The 18900-nt window shown below is 44.2% G+C and overlaps 1 protein-coding gene across 2 annotated transcripts in view; it reads right to left on the bottom strand.

Annotated features, from left to right (window-relative positions):
• N4BP1 (NEDD4 binding protein 1) overlaps window positions 1-18900 on the bottom strand; it is a 43888-nt gene that overhangs the window by 10362 nt on the left and 14626 nt on the right. For both annotated transcript variants that reach the window (XM_038753611.1, XM_038753612.1), the window contains exon 2: window positions 11719-13439. In XM_038753611.1, coding sequence (XP_038609539.1) covers window positions 11719-13439 — 1721 coding nt within the window. The remainder of the gene's footprint in view (window positions 1-11718; window positions 13440-18900) is intronic.

The following is an 18900-nucleotide window of genomic DNA, read 5'->3' as shown; positions in this document are numbered from 1 at the left end:
AGGTGATATGCTTTTAGTAGGTTTTAAAGATAGGGATGGTGGTAGTCTGTCAGAAATGAAGGGGGAAGGAGTGTCAGGCCAGAAGGAGGACCTGCCCATTAAGTGCGGAGTATTAAAAACTACATAATGGCTAAGGAGAGGCTGTTGGGTCAATGTCACTTGGGGTGTTGTGGATTAATCGGGGAAGACTAGTAGAGAAGCAGCATGGCCTATTGGACAGAGCACAAGTCTGGAAGTCAAAAGGACCTGGGTTCTAATCTGGCTCCATCACTTGTCAGTTGTGTGACCTTGGGCAAGTTACTTCACTTCTCTGGGCTTCGGTTACCTAATCTGTAAAATGGGGATTAAGACTATGAGCCCCATGTGGGGCATGGACTGTGTCCAACCCAATTAGCTTCTATCTACCCCAGTGCTTAGTACAGTGACTGGCACATAGGAAATGCTTAACAAATACTATAAAAAAAAAAAGACCAATCCCCTTATGGAACAGTCATCCCTGCGATTTGTCCAAACCCCTCTTGGACGTGTTCATCTTTGCAGCCTGTCCAACAAATCCCACGTTTTCCCCACCCACATCATAACAATTGATAGGATTCAACAGTTAACGGCCACAACTACACCGGATCACAATCTGACTCAATTGAGTTAAAAAATTCTAGAGTTTCAGGTAGCTGGCTAGAAAACTATCTGAATGATCCTGCCAACTACTGACTTTCCCAAGAGCATCATATGGTGCTCAGCTCAAAGAAGGCACTCAATAGATACCAGCAACTGCCTGAATGTCCCTAATTGACTTGGAAAAGGGGGTCAGAATCTTCCACTTCCCCAGACCAAATAAGGTACTCACTGCATCTAACTGCAACAAGGAACAACACAGACTCGAGTCACCCACACTTATGCAATCCCATTCCTGATAAACAAGTTCAGGGATGGTTTACAAAACTAAGCCCTCTAAAATACTCTTCAGGAAGATTCCGAAATCATTTCTGTGATGATCCCCAAAGCACACCAAGGCAGGACCCAACAGGCTATTTGTTCCTAAGAAGCCAAATGGACAACGTACTAACCCTGAAAACCAGACCAAAGAAAACTTTCTGCCCCATCCACTTGCTTTAACACACTGGTGCCATAGAATATGACTGCCATTTCTGTTTCCCCTTGGTTGTGACCTCAGCCAACAGCAGGGGGATACTAAAGGGGACTAGATGTTCTTCTTCCTTCTTAAGGTTGAGAAAAGAGGCAAATTGGAGGCATGGAGCCTCCCAGATAAGGGCTCCTTCTGATTTTCCAAATGCCATGACTTCATGAGGGCAGGAAAGGCATAAAGGATTTCCAAAACCCTGAATAACAACTGTTACAGCGGGGCCTGCCCTTGGGGAGAACTTGGGTTAAAAATGGCTGGTTGGGGAGGCGGGGGGAGAACCCAGAGCATTGTTTAAAACATAAATTTGTTTCCCTGAAATGTTTTTGTAAATGTTTACCAACACTGAACAGATGGTTCATCCGGAAATAGGAAGAGCAATCACAGGTCTCTGACCAAGCTAGAAATTCATGTTTAATGTTAGCATTAGCTTGCTAAATGACTACCCTCATTTCACCTCTCTCTCCTGTCAACCTTCATCATCAGCCTGGTGCAAAACCACAGCGAGAGTCAGCCTGTCTAAATCAAAGCTTTTCACGAGGTTGCGGCTCAGGAGGTTTTGGATCCCAGTCCTATACTGTCTGAGGTCTCTTGGCTGCTGAAATCGGTCACGGTGGGTTTGGAAGTCTGTTTGGGGAGCAACCAGGATACCAACATACTTGCAAGGGCAACGAACAACCCCTGTACATGAAGTGAAACAGTGTGGCCTAGTAGCACGAGCACAAGCCTGGGAGTCAGAGGACCTGGGTTCTATGTAAGCTTACATCTCTAGACTGTAAGCTCATTGTGGACAGGGAATGTGTCTGTTTATTGCTATATTGTACTCTCCCAAGCACTTAGTACAGTGTTCTGCATATAGTAAGTGCTCAATAAATGATTGAAGGAATGAATGAACCCCGGCTCCACCACTTGCCTGTCATGAAACCTCTGGCAAGTTGCTTCACTTAGAGAATTGCTTCAGTTATCTCATCTGTAAAATGGGGATTATATCCTATTCCCTCCTACTTAGACTGTGAGCCCCTTGTGGGATACCCTGATTATCTCGTATCTACCACAGAGCTTACTACAGTGCCTGACACAAAGTAATCACTTAAATATCACTAAAAAAGGTCAAAACTACAGCAAACATTTCATTCTCCCATAGGAAAGCAAAAGCTTAAGTGGTTCAACTAAGGGACTTGGGCCAATACTGTACAGGTGCTGTGAACCGTCCTGTTCCAAAAGTCATCATCTAGGGTGAGCACGGCAAAGCCAAAACCTCCCTGGGAGACTGTGTGTGGCTTACAGGAACACTGTCCCATTCCCACAGAACCCTGCCCTCTACATCTCCTCTCCTGATCTCTCTCCTTCTCTACAGGCTCGCATCTCCTCCTGCCTTAAAGACATGTCCATTTGGATGTCCTCCCGTCACCTCTAACTTAACATGTATGAAACACAGCTCATTATCTTCCCACCCAAACCCTGTCCTCTCCCAGACTTTCCCATCACTGTAGACGGCACTAATCAATCAATTAATCGTATTTATTGAGCGCTTACTGTGTGCAGAGCACTGTACTAAGCGCTTGGGAAGTACAAGTTGGCAACATATAGAGACAGTCCCTACCCAACAGTGGGCTCACAGTCTAAAAGGGGGAGACAGAGAACAAAACCAAACATACTAACAAAATAAAATAAATAGAATAGATATGTACAGGTAAAATAAATAAATAAATAGAGTAATAAATAAGTACAAACATATATATATACAGGTGCTGTGGGGAAGGGAAGGAGGTAAGATGGGGGGATGGAGGGGGGACGAGGGGGAGAGGAAGGAAGGGGCTCAGTCTGGGAAGGCCTCCTGGAGGAGGTAAGCTCTCAGTAGGGCCTTGAAGGGAGGAAGAGAGCTACCTTGGCGGATGGATAGAGGGAGGGCATTCCAGGCCCGGGGGATGACATGGGCTGGCGGTCGATGGCGGGACAGGCGAGAACGAGGTACGGTGAGGAGATTAGCGGCAGAGGAGCGGAGGGTGCGGTGTAGAAGTAGAGAAGGGAGGTGAGGTAGGAGGGGGCGAGGTGATGGACAGCCTTGAAGCCCAGGGTGAGGAGTTTCTGCCTGATGCGCAGATTGATTGGTAGCCACTGGAGATTTTTGAGGAGGGGAGTAACATGCCCAGAGCGTTTCTGGACAAAGACAATCCGGGCAGCAGCATGAAGTATGGATTGAAGTGGGGAGAGACACGAGGATGGAAGACCAGAGAGAAGGCTGATGCAGTAGTCCAGATGGGATAGGATGAGAGCTTGAATGAGCAGGGTAGCGGTTTGGATGGAGAGGAAAGGGCGGATCTTGGCAATGTTGCGGAGCTGAGACCAGCAGGTTTTGGTGACGGCTTGGATGTGAGGGGTGAATGAGAGAGCGGAGTTGAGGATGACACCAAGGTTGCGGGCTTGTGAGACGGGAAGGATGGTAGTGCCGTCAATAGAGATTGGAAAGTCAGGGAGAGGGCAGGGTTTGGGAGGGAAGACAAGGACAAGGACAAGGACACCACCATCCTTCCCATCTCACAAGCCCATAACCTTGGTGTTATCCTTAACTCCTCTCTCTCATTCAACCCATATATTCAATCCATCCCCAATCCTGTCAGTCCCATCTTCACATAGCCAAAATTCACTCTTTCCTCTCCATCCATACTACTACCACGTTAATACAATCACTCATCCTATCCCGCCTAGATTACTTCATCAGACTCCTTGCTGACTTTCCAACTCCTGTCTCTCGCCACTGCAGTCCATAGTTCACTCCGCTGCATGGATCATCTTTCTACTGAAAAGTTCACGACACGTCACCCCACCTCCTCAAAAATCTCCAGTGGTTGTCTACCCACCTCCGTATCAAACAAAAACTCCTCACCATTGGCTTTAAAACACTCCATCACCTTGCCTCCTCCTACCTCACCTCACTTCTCTCCTTCTTCAACTCAGCCCACATACTTTGCTCTTCTGGTGCTTTCTCCCTGTGCCCTCATCTCACCAGTCTCACCGCTGACCCAGGCCCACGTCCTGCCTCTGGTCTGGAATGCCCTCCCTCCTCAAGTCCATCAGACAATTACTCCCTCCCTTCCCCCCAAAAGCCTTACTGAAGGCACATCTCCTCCAAGAGGACTTCCCAGACTAAGCCCCACTTTTCCTCATCTCCTACTCCCTTTGCTCTCCCCCCAACCCTGACTTGCTCCCTTTGCTTTCCCCCACAATCGACTGCCCCACAGCACTTATGTATATAGCTGTAATTTTATTTATTTGTATTGATGTCTGTCTCCCCCACCTCTAGACTATAAGCTCCTTATGGGCAGGAATTGTCACTGTTTTTTGTTGTATTGTACTTTACCAAGCACTTAGTGCAGTGCTCTGCATACAGTAAGTACAGTGCTCTGCATAACAATAATAATAATAATGATAGCATTTATTAAGCACTTACTATGTGCAAAGCACTGTTCTAAGCACTGGAGAGGTTACAAGGTGATCAGGTTGTCCCACGTACGGCTCACAGTCCACATCCCCATTTTACAGATGAGGGAACAGGCACAGAGAAGTTAAGTGTTGCCCAAAGTCACACAGCTGACAATTGGCGGAGCCAGGATTTGAACCCGTGACCTTTGACTCCAAAGCCCGTGCTCTTTTCCACTGACCCACGCTGCTTCTCTGTGTATTAAGCATACAATAAGTATGTATGTAAGTAATACTTACTGTATTAAGCATACAGTAAGTGCTTAATAAATATGACTGAATGAGTAAATGAATAAAGCCATCCCTTCAAAAAATCAGAGCGGTAGCTCTAGTCATTAAATTCACTTTTGTTCTGTGTGGGCCATTTGGCTAATATTTCATTAATAACTGGCAGATTTTTATAAAGAGTGATCCATCTATGAATGTAAAGCTCCACAGGCAGGAATGGGTTTGACAGACTTGGTCAAAGACCATCTGCACAATTCAGGAATTGAAGTTTTGAATGCTCAACTGAGTAAGACCCTATCCCAGCCCTGGAGGGACAGAACCATGCAGAAATGGAGAAGTAGGCATAAAGCACTCACCCCTCTAGTCTGGAAGCTCATTGTAGGCAGGGAATGTGTTTGACATATTGTTCTCTCCTAAGCAGTTAGTACAGTGCTCTGCACACAGTAAGCACTCAAGAAATACCATTGATTGATTCTTTACACAGAGAGAAACATAAAATTGCGAACTACCACTGGGTATTGATTATGATCACGGTTTCGAACAAATACTCACCCACCAGAATTTGTTTCCAATTACTCATGAGGTGAGATGATGTGAGTGGTGGTGGGGGAGGAGAAAGTAGAATAATGCCCATTTGGGAATCTTTAAGTGGGGGGATTTCGATATTTGTCACAAATACAACATATCTGTAAGTCATAATGATCATGAAGGGGTCATACTTGATGGGTAAATGTGTGTTTCAGAGAAATTTCAAAGTGAAGGGGGAGTCTACAGTAAGCAGAATCAGCAGCTGCCCTAAGCACCAGGGATGGTGTCTACCAACTGTTGTACTGTACTTTCCCAAGCTCTTAGTGCAGCGCTCTGCTCACAGTAAGAGCTCACTAAATACCACTGATTTATCGATTGACTGAATGGTTTGAATTGCCCAAAACACAGAGAGAGAACCGTTTCACCATAACTGGGGAAAAGAGACAAGAAATAGTAGCACTCCAGCAGTTCAACATTCCTATGTGTAGCCCTTGGGAAGTTTGCACCTGTAAATAAAGTTGCAAAGAGGAAGCTGAAAACTTGCTCCAATGATCTTTCCTAATTCAGGAGCAGTTACTCAAACAGTTCAGATATGGGAAGAAGATTCATTCAAAAGAATCCATTTTAATGACTATTCTGTTCAAAGTTATTCAGGAAATGAAAAAGGTGACACACCACCCTGATATTACTGCTTTCCTTGGGAATCACCCCACCCAAACCATGCAATCGGTTTGCTTTTCAAGGAGTCTTCGGCTGAGCACCTCATTTTAGGTCACATCTGTAATTTTTACCAAGATCCACAATGTTTCGGAAAAAGTCCGGTTTACCGACCTGACAGTAATATCGATATCCCAGCTTCTCTCAGTTGTCTGCTTCACCCTACCTTACAAATACCGAAGCTTGTCCTCCTAGCTCACTCGAGAGCTCTGAGCAAGTCAAAGACAAACTGCAGGGCGTTCTTTCCACTCTGTCAACTCATTTGCATTTCTTTTCTCTCTAGCACCGTTTGGGAACTCAAGGTGAATACAGAAAAACTGAAAAGAGACCCTGATTAGTCACAATCATGACTTGCACCATTTGGCTACAGAAATCCAAACAATGAGGAACTAAGGCTGAGCTCCAGAGGACTGGCTGACTGAATTTGCACTCAGGGGTTTTTTTTTCTTCTATTCAAGTAGTGTTAGGGTGCTGTGGGTCATTTGCTGGGTTTCCCCGAAATGGTAGTAATAGTTGAAAATGAAGGCAAGGGATGTACGGCTTAACTTCCTCTCTTCAAACTTAATATCTGACACTGATGGCATTTTCCCCACAGCCTATAAAAAAAAAAAAATCACACCTCGAATCCCACCTGAAGTCAGCTCTTCTACAGTCCTACATCTGGACCTGAGCTTCTCTTACACGAGGCTGACATGTGCTTTGACATGTCCGCCTGGACAAGATGTTGAAGTAGAAGTTTGATTTGGTTGGTCATATACCACTACCAAACACAACTTTGTCAGAAATGACTGGAAATTTTGGCTGTATTTCAGGAAGGGCTTTCAAGGTTCGGCTAGTATCCTTAGTCTAATGTCAAAAGTTATTTCTTTAGTTGCTGAAATGCTATCCCTTGTCGCTATTATAAAACAGCAAGTGTGGCTTGGTTTGCCACACCCCTATTCTTTGGATTTCCTGGAGAGGATGGTGTGAGTGCTTCCTGAGAAACTCCAGAAAAAGAAAAAAGAAAAAAAACAACAACAAAAAATGCTACCTATCTGGTTCTAGCCTAACTAGAAGACCTCATTTAGGTAAGGGGGTAACAGACAAGAGACTCAAAGGATAGAGCAGAAGCAGTGTGGCTGAATGGAAAAGACAATGGCTTGGGGGTCAGGGGAACTGGGTTCTAATCCCACCCTGCTACTTGCCTGCTGTGTGATGTTTGGCAAGACACTTCAATTCTCGGGGCCTCAGTTTTCTCATCTGTGTAAAATGGGGATAAGACACCTGTTCTCCCTCCCCCTTAGACTATGAGTCCCATGGGCACTCTGTCCAATCTGATTATTCTGTACCAATCCCAGCACTTGGCACAAAGTACTTAACAGATACCAAATTATTATTATGTGCTTGAATTTAGGGAGAGGCAAAGGGAAAAATGAGTCTTTAGATGTTAGTTAACCAGATGTTATTTATGTAAATACTGCACATTTGATGCACACGGATAAAAATATACAGCTTTACAGAACATACTTTTTAATGGGTACATGAAACTGATCAATTACCTGTCAAGCACAAAGTGAACAAATCAATAGGCAGCTTTTGACTGTGAAACTAAACAGGAAAAAATGTAAAAAATTCAATTTGAGATTTTAAAATAAAGCCCCTGATAAAATTATCTCCTTCCATTGTCCTTTTCATAGTTGGCCTTCATCTAACATCATCTAACAACATCTTCATCATGGATTTCAGGGGACTTTCACCATAGACCGGGAAATTCTCAGTTGAATCCTGTTGCCAAATTCACTTTACGACATGCCAACTCCTAGGGCCTTGAAGCAATTCCGACAATGACCAAACTGAGGTCAACTCACTAAACCTGCCACAAACTTCAAGTCTTCAAAATACCACACACATTCAAATCTAATAGTTACATTACTATAGCACTGAAGTGTCAGGCTTTTTCATTTGCTGCTCTTTCATGGTAGTTTCTGTTTTCAAAACTGGCTCAGGGCCTGGAGAATACTCTCCTGTCCAGACTGCACTTCTAACCAGATGTGGAGAAGCACTGGGGAAGGGGTACAGCAAGCTTCTCTTGCTTCAGGCAGTGCTTACTGGAATAGCTGGCCATTCACATCAAGGCTAGGTTGCAAAAATCAGGAAGGAAAAGTTCTGAAGACTGAATAAAATTAGGCCTGCTGTTTGAAACAGTCAAGTCTAATTTGGTTTGGCCACCTGAATTTTTAAGCGTAAAACTATCTCAGGCTCAACTGGTTCAACTCTGGCTTTTTACATTACTATCCTAAAGGGAACCCAAGGTAGGTGGAATTGAAAAATAAGATGCACCTTTGGTTCTAAAAAAGGAGAAAATCCCTGCATTTCCAAATCATAATTGAGGAAGGAGCAAAGGCTTGCGAATCAGAGAGTTGAGTTCTCATCACAGCTCTTGCCACTTGTCAACTGTTTTTTTTTAAAATGGTATTTAAGCGCTTACTATGTGTCAGACACTGTTCTAAGCACTGGGGTAAGTACAAGCTAATCAGGTTGTACACAGCCCATGTCCCACATGGGACAGAGTCTTGTTCCTCATTTTACAGATGAGGTAACTGAGGCAAAGAGGAAGTGAAGTGACTTGCTCATGGTCACACAGCAGACAAGTGACAGAGCTGGGATTAGAACCCAGGTCTTTCTGACTCCCAAGTCTGTGCTCTATCTACTAGGCCACACTGCTTCTATGACAATCTTTGGCGAATCACAACTTCTCTGGGCCTCAGTTTCTTCATCTGAAAAATGGGGATAAGAAACCTACTTTCCCTCCTCCTTAGATTGTAAATCCCATGTAGGACTGGGATTGAGTCCAGCCCACTTATCCTGTATCTACCTCAGCACTTAGCACATAGTCGATCCTTAACAACTATCACAAGTATTGTTACCATTATCATTACTGTTCTTGGAACCAACAAGGCTAAGTCCCTTTAAGGGTGTCACTGCAGATACTATTATCTTCACTTTGAATAGCTAAATTATTGCTGGGTCCCACCAAGAACTGAAAAACAGGTTCACTAGGGAAACGCAGAAAGCAAGAAGGGAACACATACACAGCAAAGCAAGTAGAAAGGTTAAATAATTAGCAACGGTACGCCCAATCGCTAAATAACAGAGTCTGAAACATCAAGACCTACCCTAAAACTGAGTTTCCTGAAGAAATTGAAGCACATACAATTCAATGTAATCCCACAATCATATTTGTCATTTCTTATTTGCGAACAGGCCTGGATAGGTACTGGGTTCACACTGTACCTTTTCTGCTTAGGCTCACAATACCATCTTAACCACCAGAGTTATGATAATCATAATAATTGAACTATGAACTGTGAATTGAACTGTGTTTTTGTATTGCTGCAGCTCTAAGTCATGACACTGATCATCGTTACATAGGTTAAAACAGTTCTCAAAAAGTACATTTTAAAAAAAGACCTCCAAAGCTGAGAAGGTTTAGGAATTCTTTTCTATTAAAATAGGAAGCTCTCAAGCTTACTTCTTTGAATAGTTCTCATCAGCTGACAAAGTCCACGCTCAAATATGTTATAAATTACGGACCTACCCGAAAAGAAAACTATCAGAAGCATTTCTTTTAAAAGCCTTCTCTAAAAAGAAATGTTGCTCCTAAGTAGAGATGACTGAAAGGAAAACGTATTGTGGTTTTTTTTGTTGCAAAATAACTTCAGACTGGGTTTTGTTTTAAATAAACCTTTAAACAATTCTTCTAAAGACATTCCATTTGATTCACCTTCTCACTCTTCAGCAGAACATACTGTGTGACTGTCTCAGAATTCAGAGCTAAAAAGTTAGCTAAATGCAGGGAAGCCATCAGTTATCACGGTGTCTTTGCAAATGGTGGGTGACTACACGTCATGAGGGAAGACAGTCTAACCACAGATGAGCACTGCACAGGGCAGTTCTGAATACCCAATTACTCTGTCCCATGATGAAGCTTTTCAGGTCTATTTTTTTAATCCCCAAAACAGCAGGCTGTCAAAAAAAAAATCAGCACTGAAGAATCAATCAATCAATCAATCAATCGTATTTATTGAGCGCTTACTGTGTGCAGAGCACTGTACTAAGCGCTTGGGATGTACAAGTTGGCAACATATAGAGACAGTCCCTACCCAACAGTGGGCTCACAGTCTAGAAGTGTGGCCTACTGGATAAAGCCCAGTCCTGGGAGTCAGCTGACCTGGGTTCTAATCCTGGCTCCATCACTTTTCTGCTGCATGACCTTGAGCATGTCACTGTACTTCTCTGTGCCTCAGTTCCCTCATCTGTCAAATGGGGGTTAAGATTGTGGGCTCCACAAGGGACAGGGACTGTGTTTAACCTGATGAGCTTGTATCTACCTGAGTGCTTAATACAGTGCCTGGTACAAAGTAAGCGTATAACAAATAGCATTAAAAAAAAGGGAATCAACGCTTGGGTCAAAAGCATTGCCTCTTAGCTCTCTGAGACTCAGAGATACCATGACCTTGCTGGTCACTGGGTGGAGCCTCCCACTCCTACAGTCTGCTCCCGAAGCCAAGGTGCATGTCATGGGATGTCGGAGAGGCCTAAGGGAGTATGCCTGAATCTATACCGACCATCTGAATCCAGGGTAGGTTTGGTTTTGGTGCCCTGCGCTTTCAGCTGTCCCCCTTCCCAGCATGTTTTCCTGAACAGAGCAATGTCCATAAGAGAGCAAATCCTGGAATGGAGCTCACCCTGAGAATAATCCCTCTAGAACCTAAAGTCCTACCCCATTGACCTACGTAAAAACCCAGAGGGCCCAATGAGGAGCTACAAAGAGGGAAGAGGAATATTCTCCTCTGCCATAATTATGACCACTCTGGGACCCAACCTTCAGGCTTTGCTCAGTACTGGAGAGATCAGGGTGTAGAGATGTGTCTTACACTGCTTCTATACGTAATAATAATAATAATGGTAATAATGATCCTTTACACTGTAAGCTTGCTGTGGGCAGGGAACGTGTCCACAGACTGTTAAATTGCTATACTGTACTCTCCCAGTGCTTATTAGAGTACTCTGCACACAACAGGTACTCAATAAATATGATTGATTGGTACTTGTTAAGCGCTAGCCATGTGCCATGCACTGTTCTAAACACTACGGTAGATACGAGTTAATCAGGTTGAATACAGTCCCTGTCCCACATGGGGCACGCAGTCTAAGTAAGGCGGGAGTACGAGTTAACTCCCATTTTGCAGATGAGGTAACTGAGGTCCAGAGAAGTGAAATGACTTGCCCAAGGTCAAACAGCAGACACGAGGCAGAGGCAGGATTGGAACCCAGGTCAGCTGGCTCCCAGGCCTGTGCTCTCTTCCATTAGGCCACACCGCTTCTCTACACATGACCACATATGACTGGAGAGGAGTCTCTCTAGGTCAGGGAACTCTGTATCAGAGCAGCTGGGCCTTTCCAGATTGAGGTGGGAGCTTAAAGTGCCAGTTAATCGGTGAGAGTCAGGAGAGGTGTATTTCACTGTCCAAGAGTTTGAGTGATCCTGCCAGCCTTGGAAAAAACAAAAACAAAACAAAAAACCCTCCAAATGACAAGGTTCAGCATTTGTGTGACCAACAGAAGAGGTTAGCAGTACTTACGTGATTGCAACATTGCTTCCGTCTATAACAATGTGCTTTAAATCTGATCTCCCTGGTTCATTTTTTAACTCCAGTTTGTATGGCGTTTTTAGATTCTCTCTAAATCTTTGAACCCCGGTAACTGAGGGATCGTTCTGGGGACTCGACAGCCCTGCTGGCTTAGCAGCGATGCCCGGGACCACCTTTTGGCATGGACAGGTAGGTTTTGGAGGAAGGGGTTGGCCAGCCGGTTTAGACTGCAATGGATTGCTACATCTTAGCAGGCTCTCACATTCAGTCTTAGAATTCCTCTTGAGCTGCCTGAGGGCCGCTGAACACCGTGGCGCTTCATTTTCAGGGGTGACAGGTCCTCGAGGGTGACGGTCTGGAGCTCCTCTTGCCACACAGTCCACATCCGTGAGAGTTCCTCTATCACCGGGCGGGTCGTTGAGGGGGTGGACAGACGGGGAAAATCCATCGGTTTCCAGCTCTGCGCTGAAAATATCCCTCTGATTGAAACTTTGAACTTCTTGCTGGTGTTTGGGTGGGACTGTACTAAAAGTGTTAGTTTTACCACTCAACGGATGCCATTTTTCTTTTGGGTCGAATGGACGATGAGGTGGCTTTTCTGCTACATTTTGCCCTATGTGAGCCATCGTTTCCTTAAGCACACGTTGCATTTTGGGTGTATTCTGGATGCTGGAAACACATTTATTTTGCATTTCACTTGTCCCAGAACCCTGGGGAAAAGTCCTAGGTAACAATTCTTTCTTTTCCTGGAACTTTTTATTTTCCTTTTCAATTTCCTCTAAGAGTATTAAGGGTTCTGTAAGTTGACCCAACTCCCGGATAACTTTCTCTACAATTTCTTGGGAATAGCCCATGGTTTTGAAAAAGTTCACGAGGATGTTATATTCCATTTCCTCACTGGTATCCTTCGCCTCTGAGTTTAAGTCTTCAGCATCAGAAAACAGATCGATAACTACCACTCCAGCTGTAGTCTTAGACTCAGGTGTCGGCTGGCTCTCTTGAACATTTTCCAAAGAAAACTGCTTCTTGGGAAGTCTTTCTTCAGGATCAGAAAACCTCCTTTTATTGCACACCCTCTCTCTGCAAAGGGATTCTTCTGCCAGGATCACGCCATTGACAGGTATGAAAGGCATTTCCGAGCTTCCAGAAAATACCGTGTCCATTTGTTTGGTGAGCTCCGAAACTGGAGTCCCGGCTTTATTTCTCGCTTCATCCGGCAACCCTCTTGCATCTTTAGATACGGTCAACTTCTGCCTCCCATAGTACGGAAACTCAGCCGTTCTTCTGAAGCCCAGAATCTCGCCTGAGGCCTCCTCTGCTCCACCCGCATCCTCACCCCGCGCCAAGTTGAGGAGTTCGTTTTTCAGCGAGGTTGGCAGAATCAACAAGTCCATGGTGTATTTGTCTGCGTGCGCTTCAACCAACTGCTTAAACTCCTTTTTCACGTCGGATTCCTTGCTGCTGCTTGGGAGGTTCTCATTTCCCTCGAAGAGTTTCACAAGCTGCTGAATGTGACTTTGGGCCATGACCACGGCCTCAGCGTGACCTTTAACACCGAGCACTCCTATTTCCAAGACTGACAAATCGGCACACGTATCCTGAATCAAGCTCCTAAGAAACAGATTCTGGGCCCCAACAAAAATACAGTGCATGTCCTTCGGATAACATTCTTTTTCTTCTAATTCAGGTTCACAGAGCCCCTTAATATATTCCTGAAATGAGAAGACAGGAAACATAAAGACACTCCAAAACGCTATTTGGCTACAGAGTATGTATATATAGCTTTCAAAAATACCCACTGAGGCTTTAAACTAAAACCGGAAAAATGCTTTCATTTGACTAAGACTACACTAATTCCAGAAGAAGGCTAATTTTGGGAACCAAACAATAAACTTTGGGTATTTACATATTGCTCATCCAAGACTATGCCCACAGACTGAGCGGAAGATCCCTGGAACACACTTCAAATAAAAAAAACACCTTGACTGGATTTCTTTGAAATTTTAGGTTGAAGAACCGTGGAAAGAAGGCAGAATAAGAAAAAAGAGTTAAGGGAAAATTTGCTTCTAAGGATGAAAAACACAGGCAAAGTGGAGTGTTGAGCACTGTATTACCTCCACTGCATTTGAAACTGCATGTTCGTTTTCTTTTTTCAAAGCTAAAAATTCTCTGGTGTGTGTTATTGAAGAGTTCAAGCTATGTAACTTAAGAGTTTACAATGGCAGAGCAAACAAGAGCTGAGCTGGGAGCATGGCACCTACTGAAATATATCCTGGGAATGTATTTGTAAAAAGAAGTTCCACTCTATGAAATGTAAATAAAGAAGAGTTCCACAAGCCGCTAACTTAATTGGAATGTTAGCTTCTGGGCTAGTCGCTGACTTCAATATGCACATGTCAGCTCCTTTAGGGCAGGGATTGTTCCTACTTAGGTGTACTCTCCCAAGCACATAGTACAGTGCTCTGCCCACAGGAAGTGCTCAATAAACACCATGGATTGACTGGCTCAACATCAGTGAAACTTCAGGATGAAAAGGGGAGCTGCCAAGGGAGAATCCCCAGGTTGTAAATTCAGCTTGAGCATTTTTCTTCCTGCTCCCTTTCAAGCCCCAAAATCGAGAATTTAGACTGTGAGCACACTGTTGGGTAGGGACTGTATATGTTGCCAACTTGTACTTCCCAAGTGCTTAGTACAGTGCTCTGCACAAAGTAAGTGCTCAATAAATACGATTGATTGATTGAGAATACTTTCGCTCTTGCGTTGTTTCCCTTCAAAGAAAAGTGTAGTTCCCAGATCAGTAGCCTGGTCCGGCAAAATTTTGCTTTGTTTACTAAACACAGAGTAAGCCAAAGAAATGCTTGTGCTACCTTGTAGGAAGTAGAATAAACTTAACCAACAAAATGCTTATGCTAATTAAAAGAGCAGATATAGACTAATCAGTGAGGTAAACTGGGGAGAGATCTGGCCCTCCCCTTTGCAAAAAGAACAGTGTTGCCTAGTGGAAAGAGCACTAGTGGAAAGACCTAGTGGGCCTGGGTTCTAATCCTGTCTCCTATTACTTGCCTGCTGTGAGGTCTTGGTCAAGTCACAACTTTTCTGGGCCTCAATTTCTTCATCTGTAAACTGGGGATTAAATACTTATTCTCCCTCCTTCATAATCAGTCAATGGTATTTATTGAGCACTTACTGTGGACACAACACTGTACTAAGTGTTTGGTAAAGTACAATACAATAGAGTTGGGAGACACAATCCATGCCCACAAAGAAGCTTCCAGTCTACAGGGGGAGACAGACATTAAAATAGATTAGGGATAGGGGAAATAGTGGAGTATGAGAGCGTGTGTGTATATGTGGAGAGACAGAGAGGGTGAGGCGTGGTGGTGGGGGGAACATGCACATGATCCCTCCCCATTTAGGATAGGGACTCTATCTGACCTGATTACCTAGGACCTATCCCAGTACTTAGTACAGTGCCTGTCATATATTAACTGCTTAAATAAATAATGATGGTCTTTGTTAAGCACTTCACTATGTACCAAGCACTGTTCTAAGTGCTGGGGTAGATACAAAGTTATCAGGTTGATACATGTTGGGCTCACAGTCTTAATCCCCATTTTTACAGACGAAGGTAACTGAGGCCCAGAGAAGTTAAGTGACTTGGTCAAAGTCACACAGCTGACAAGTGGCGGAGCCGGAATTAGAACCCACGACCTCTGACTCCCAAGCCCATGCTCTTTCCACTAAGCCACGTTAAATACCACAATTACTATTTTTATCATTATTATTTCTATGCAAGATAATGAACTCCTCTGCTGCTAACCTCCTCACTGTACCTCGTTCTCGCCTGTCTCGCCGTCGACCCCCAGCCCACATCCTCCCCCTGGCCTGGAATGCCCTCCCTCCACACATCTGCCAAGCTAGCTTTCTTCCTCCCTTCAAAGCCCTACTGAGAACTCACCTCCTCCAAGAGGCCTTCCCGGACTGAGCCTCCTTTTTCCTCTCCTCCTCCCCATCCCCCCTGCCCTACCTCCTTCCCCTCCCCACAGCACATGTATATATGTTTGTACAGATTTATTACTCTACTTATTTTACTTGTAAATATTTAGTATTCTATTTATTTTAATGATGCACATTTAGCTTTAATTCTATTTATTCTGACTACTTGACACCTGTCCAGATGTTATGTTTTGTTGTCTGTCTCCCCCTTCTAGACTGCGAGCCCATTGTTGAGTAGGGACCATCTCTATATGTAGGCAACGTATACTTCCCAAGTGCTTAGAATAGTACTCTGCACACAGTAAGCGCTCAGTAAATATGATTGAATGAATAAATGAATGAGCAGAGGTGAGGCATTAGGCTTACAGCCATGATACCCTTCATTATGCCCTCAAATGGATAGTATTGATGTTGCCATCTTTGTGTGTTGATGACAAATGGACTCACGAGAATTTATATAAAATTTGCCTCATGTAGTTTCATCCAATATTTGGAATCAGATCAGTGAATGGCATCCCGACTCTGCCATTTGTCTACTGTGTGACCTTGGGCAAGTCACTTCAGTTCTGTGTGCCTAGGTTACCTCATCTATAAACAGGGGATTAAGACTGTGAGCCTCATGAGGGATATGGACTGTTTTACCTGATTATCTTGTATCTATCTCAGTGCTTAGTACAGTGCCAGGCACATAAGTGCTTAATAATAAGTGCTTAACAAATACCAACCCCCCCTCCCCACAACCCCAACAATATCTAATTGGCCACTTGTTGCAAGCAAGTCTTAAAATGTCCAAAGAGACTGACCTTGAGCTTTACATTCTAGAGTTTTTTTTTTTTCTTTTATGGCATTTGTTAAGTGCTTACTATGTGCCAGGCCCTGTAGTAAGCACTGGGGTAGATACAAGTTTATAAGGCTGGACACAGTCCCTGTCCCACATGGGGCTCACAGTCTTTATTTCCCATTTTACAGATGAGGTAACTGAGACACAGAGTTACTGGCCCAAGGTCACACAGCAGACAAGTGGTAGAGCCGGGATTAGAATCCAGGTCCTTCCGACTCCCAGGCCCGTGTTCTACCCACTAGTCCACAGCTGCTTCTCAGTTATATTAGATTGCTTGCCCAGTTCCTGAGTTACTGACCGGTACTTCATGACTATCAGTCTGTCAGGCAGGGCCAGCTCCTGGTCATCTCAGCTGCAGTGTTTAGCTGAAAAACTGTTCTTCCCCTACTAGTTTTCCTCAAACTTGAGCAAAAAAAAGAGTCTGCGGGTTTTCAATGCAAAATGACTTCCCTTTTATTTTGCAACAACAGTTTCTATTACTATACCTAAAAGTATCTAAATAAACCAAAAAATCACCACCACTCCTAAATGTTCACATACTAATCTCATACTATGCACCCAGATCTTCCATAATGGAGGGCTTATGTTCTTGCAAATCCACGCTTAAAGGAAAACTCATGGCTGACCTCACACCCAAGAGCAAAACTCTTTCTTCCAACAGTGTGCAGTCAAAACCCAGGGTGAAAACTCACCATACTGAATACATTAGATTACAGAGAGGAGGGAGAAGGAAAAAGGGGATATGCACTTTGAGTTCGTACTTAAGTAAAACATTACGTAAGATATGCACAAAAGCGTGAAGGGAGATTCTACGTTCTTAAGGGCTTAGGTGGCTCAGAAGGGCTGAAGCGGTACAGGGTACAAGATGTCCTAGACTGCCTGCCATCCCATTAGTTCTGAAATGTACCACACGGTTGGGTGAGGCCCTTGAGGAGAATGGATCGTGGCAGGATGCCCAAGCAAGTATCGTCTAAGCGGCCCCAAAGCGGAGGACCTTGGGCTTTTCAGTCCCACAAGGTTAAAGTTCACTCCCAGAAGCTGCATCTTCTGATTCCAAGCCTGATCCTTTCACATTACGTGAATAGCGCTATTTGGAGAGGCCGATGGAATGAAGTCAATGCTGGGTGTTTGCATTTGAGGTGTGCCTGTGTGCCCACAAGCCTCCCTCCAGGTATATTACACAAGGGCAATTCCAACTTTTGATCAGGTGGAGGGAGCTGAATGAGGAAATAATTCACGTGAGGTCTGTCAGATAACACCAGGAGCTCTGAGTGACCTGGCCCAAGATATAAAATCCTTAAATATTCAGGTGAAGTAAACAAATGCTTGGGGCAAAGGCCTACAGCAATAAGCCAGGTTGTCCCAGAGTTCAATCCCCACCTTGCTGTGAGAATGAATGTACATGGATAAGGACAAAGAACTAGCCCTAAAAAGCTCCAGGAGGGCTTAATGGAAACAGGATGCTATGCGTTTGTCAGTGAGATGAAATTAAGTTGTGATGTTGAAAGCCTAGGGACCCAGTACCCTTAGGTGAGAAGCAGCATGGCCTAGTGGAGACAGCTTGGGCCTGGGAGTCAGAAGAACATGAGTTCTAATCCCAGCTCTGCCACTTATCCGCTGTGTGGCCTTGGGCAAGTCACTTCACTTCTCTGTGATTCAGTTACCTCATCTGTAAAATGGAGATTGAGAGTGTGAGCCTCATGTGGGACATGGAACTGTGTCCAACCCAATTTGCTTGTATCCCTTCCAGGACTTAATAGAGTGCCTGACAAATAGTAAGTGCTTAAATGCCACATTTATTATTATTATTATTACTATTATTATTACTGTGAGTGGAAGCTACCCAGTGTTCCAATTTCTGCTGCAAACTGGAGGCTGACAGGTGAGACAGTATGGCCTACTAGAAAAAGTATGGGACTGACAGTCAGAAGACTCTGGTTTGAATCCTCCTGCAACTGGTCTGCTGTATAATCTTGGACAAGTCACAGTTTCTCTGGGCCTCAGGCTCCTCTGTATAAGGGAAGAAGGTAGATTGTGGGCCTCAGTCTTCTCATCTGTCTAAGGGGGAATAATCAACCAAATTTACTGAGCATTTACTGTGTGCAAAGCACTCTACTAAGTGCTTGAGAGAGAGTACAATATAACACATTTGGTAGACATGCTCCCTGCCCACAAAGATCTTACAGTCTAGAGAAGGTAAAGCTAGATTGTGGGCCTCACCCTTCTCATCTGCATAAGGGAGATAAGCCCTGGGCAGTTCCCTGTTGGTTGAATAATTTTTGAACACCACACCAACACCCTGCATTCAACTGTTAATGTCTTCCTTCAGGGCAGAC

Source organism: Tachyglossus aculeatus, chromosome 11 (genome assembly GCF_015852505.1).
Source record: "Tachyglossus aculeatus isolate mTacAcu1 chromosome 11, mTacAcu1.pri, whole genome shotgun sequence".
Taxonomy (NCBI): Eukaryota; Metazoa; Chordata; class Mammalia; order Monotremata; family Tachyglossidae; genus Tachyglossus; species Tachyglossus aculeatus.
The sequence above is the reverse complement of the archived record's forward strand: the minus strand, read 5'-3'. Positions and strand labels throughout refer to the sequence as shown.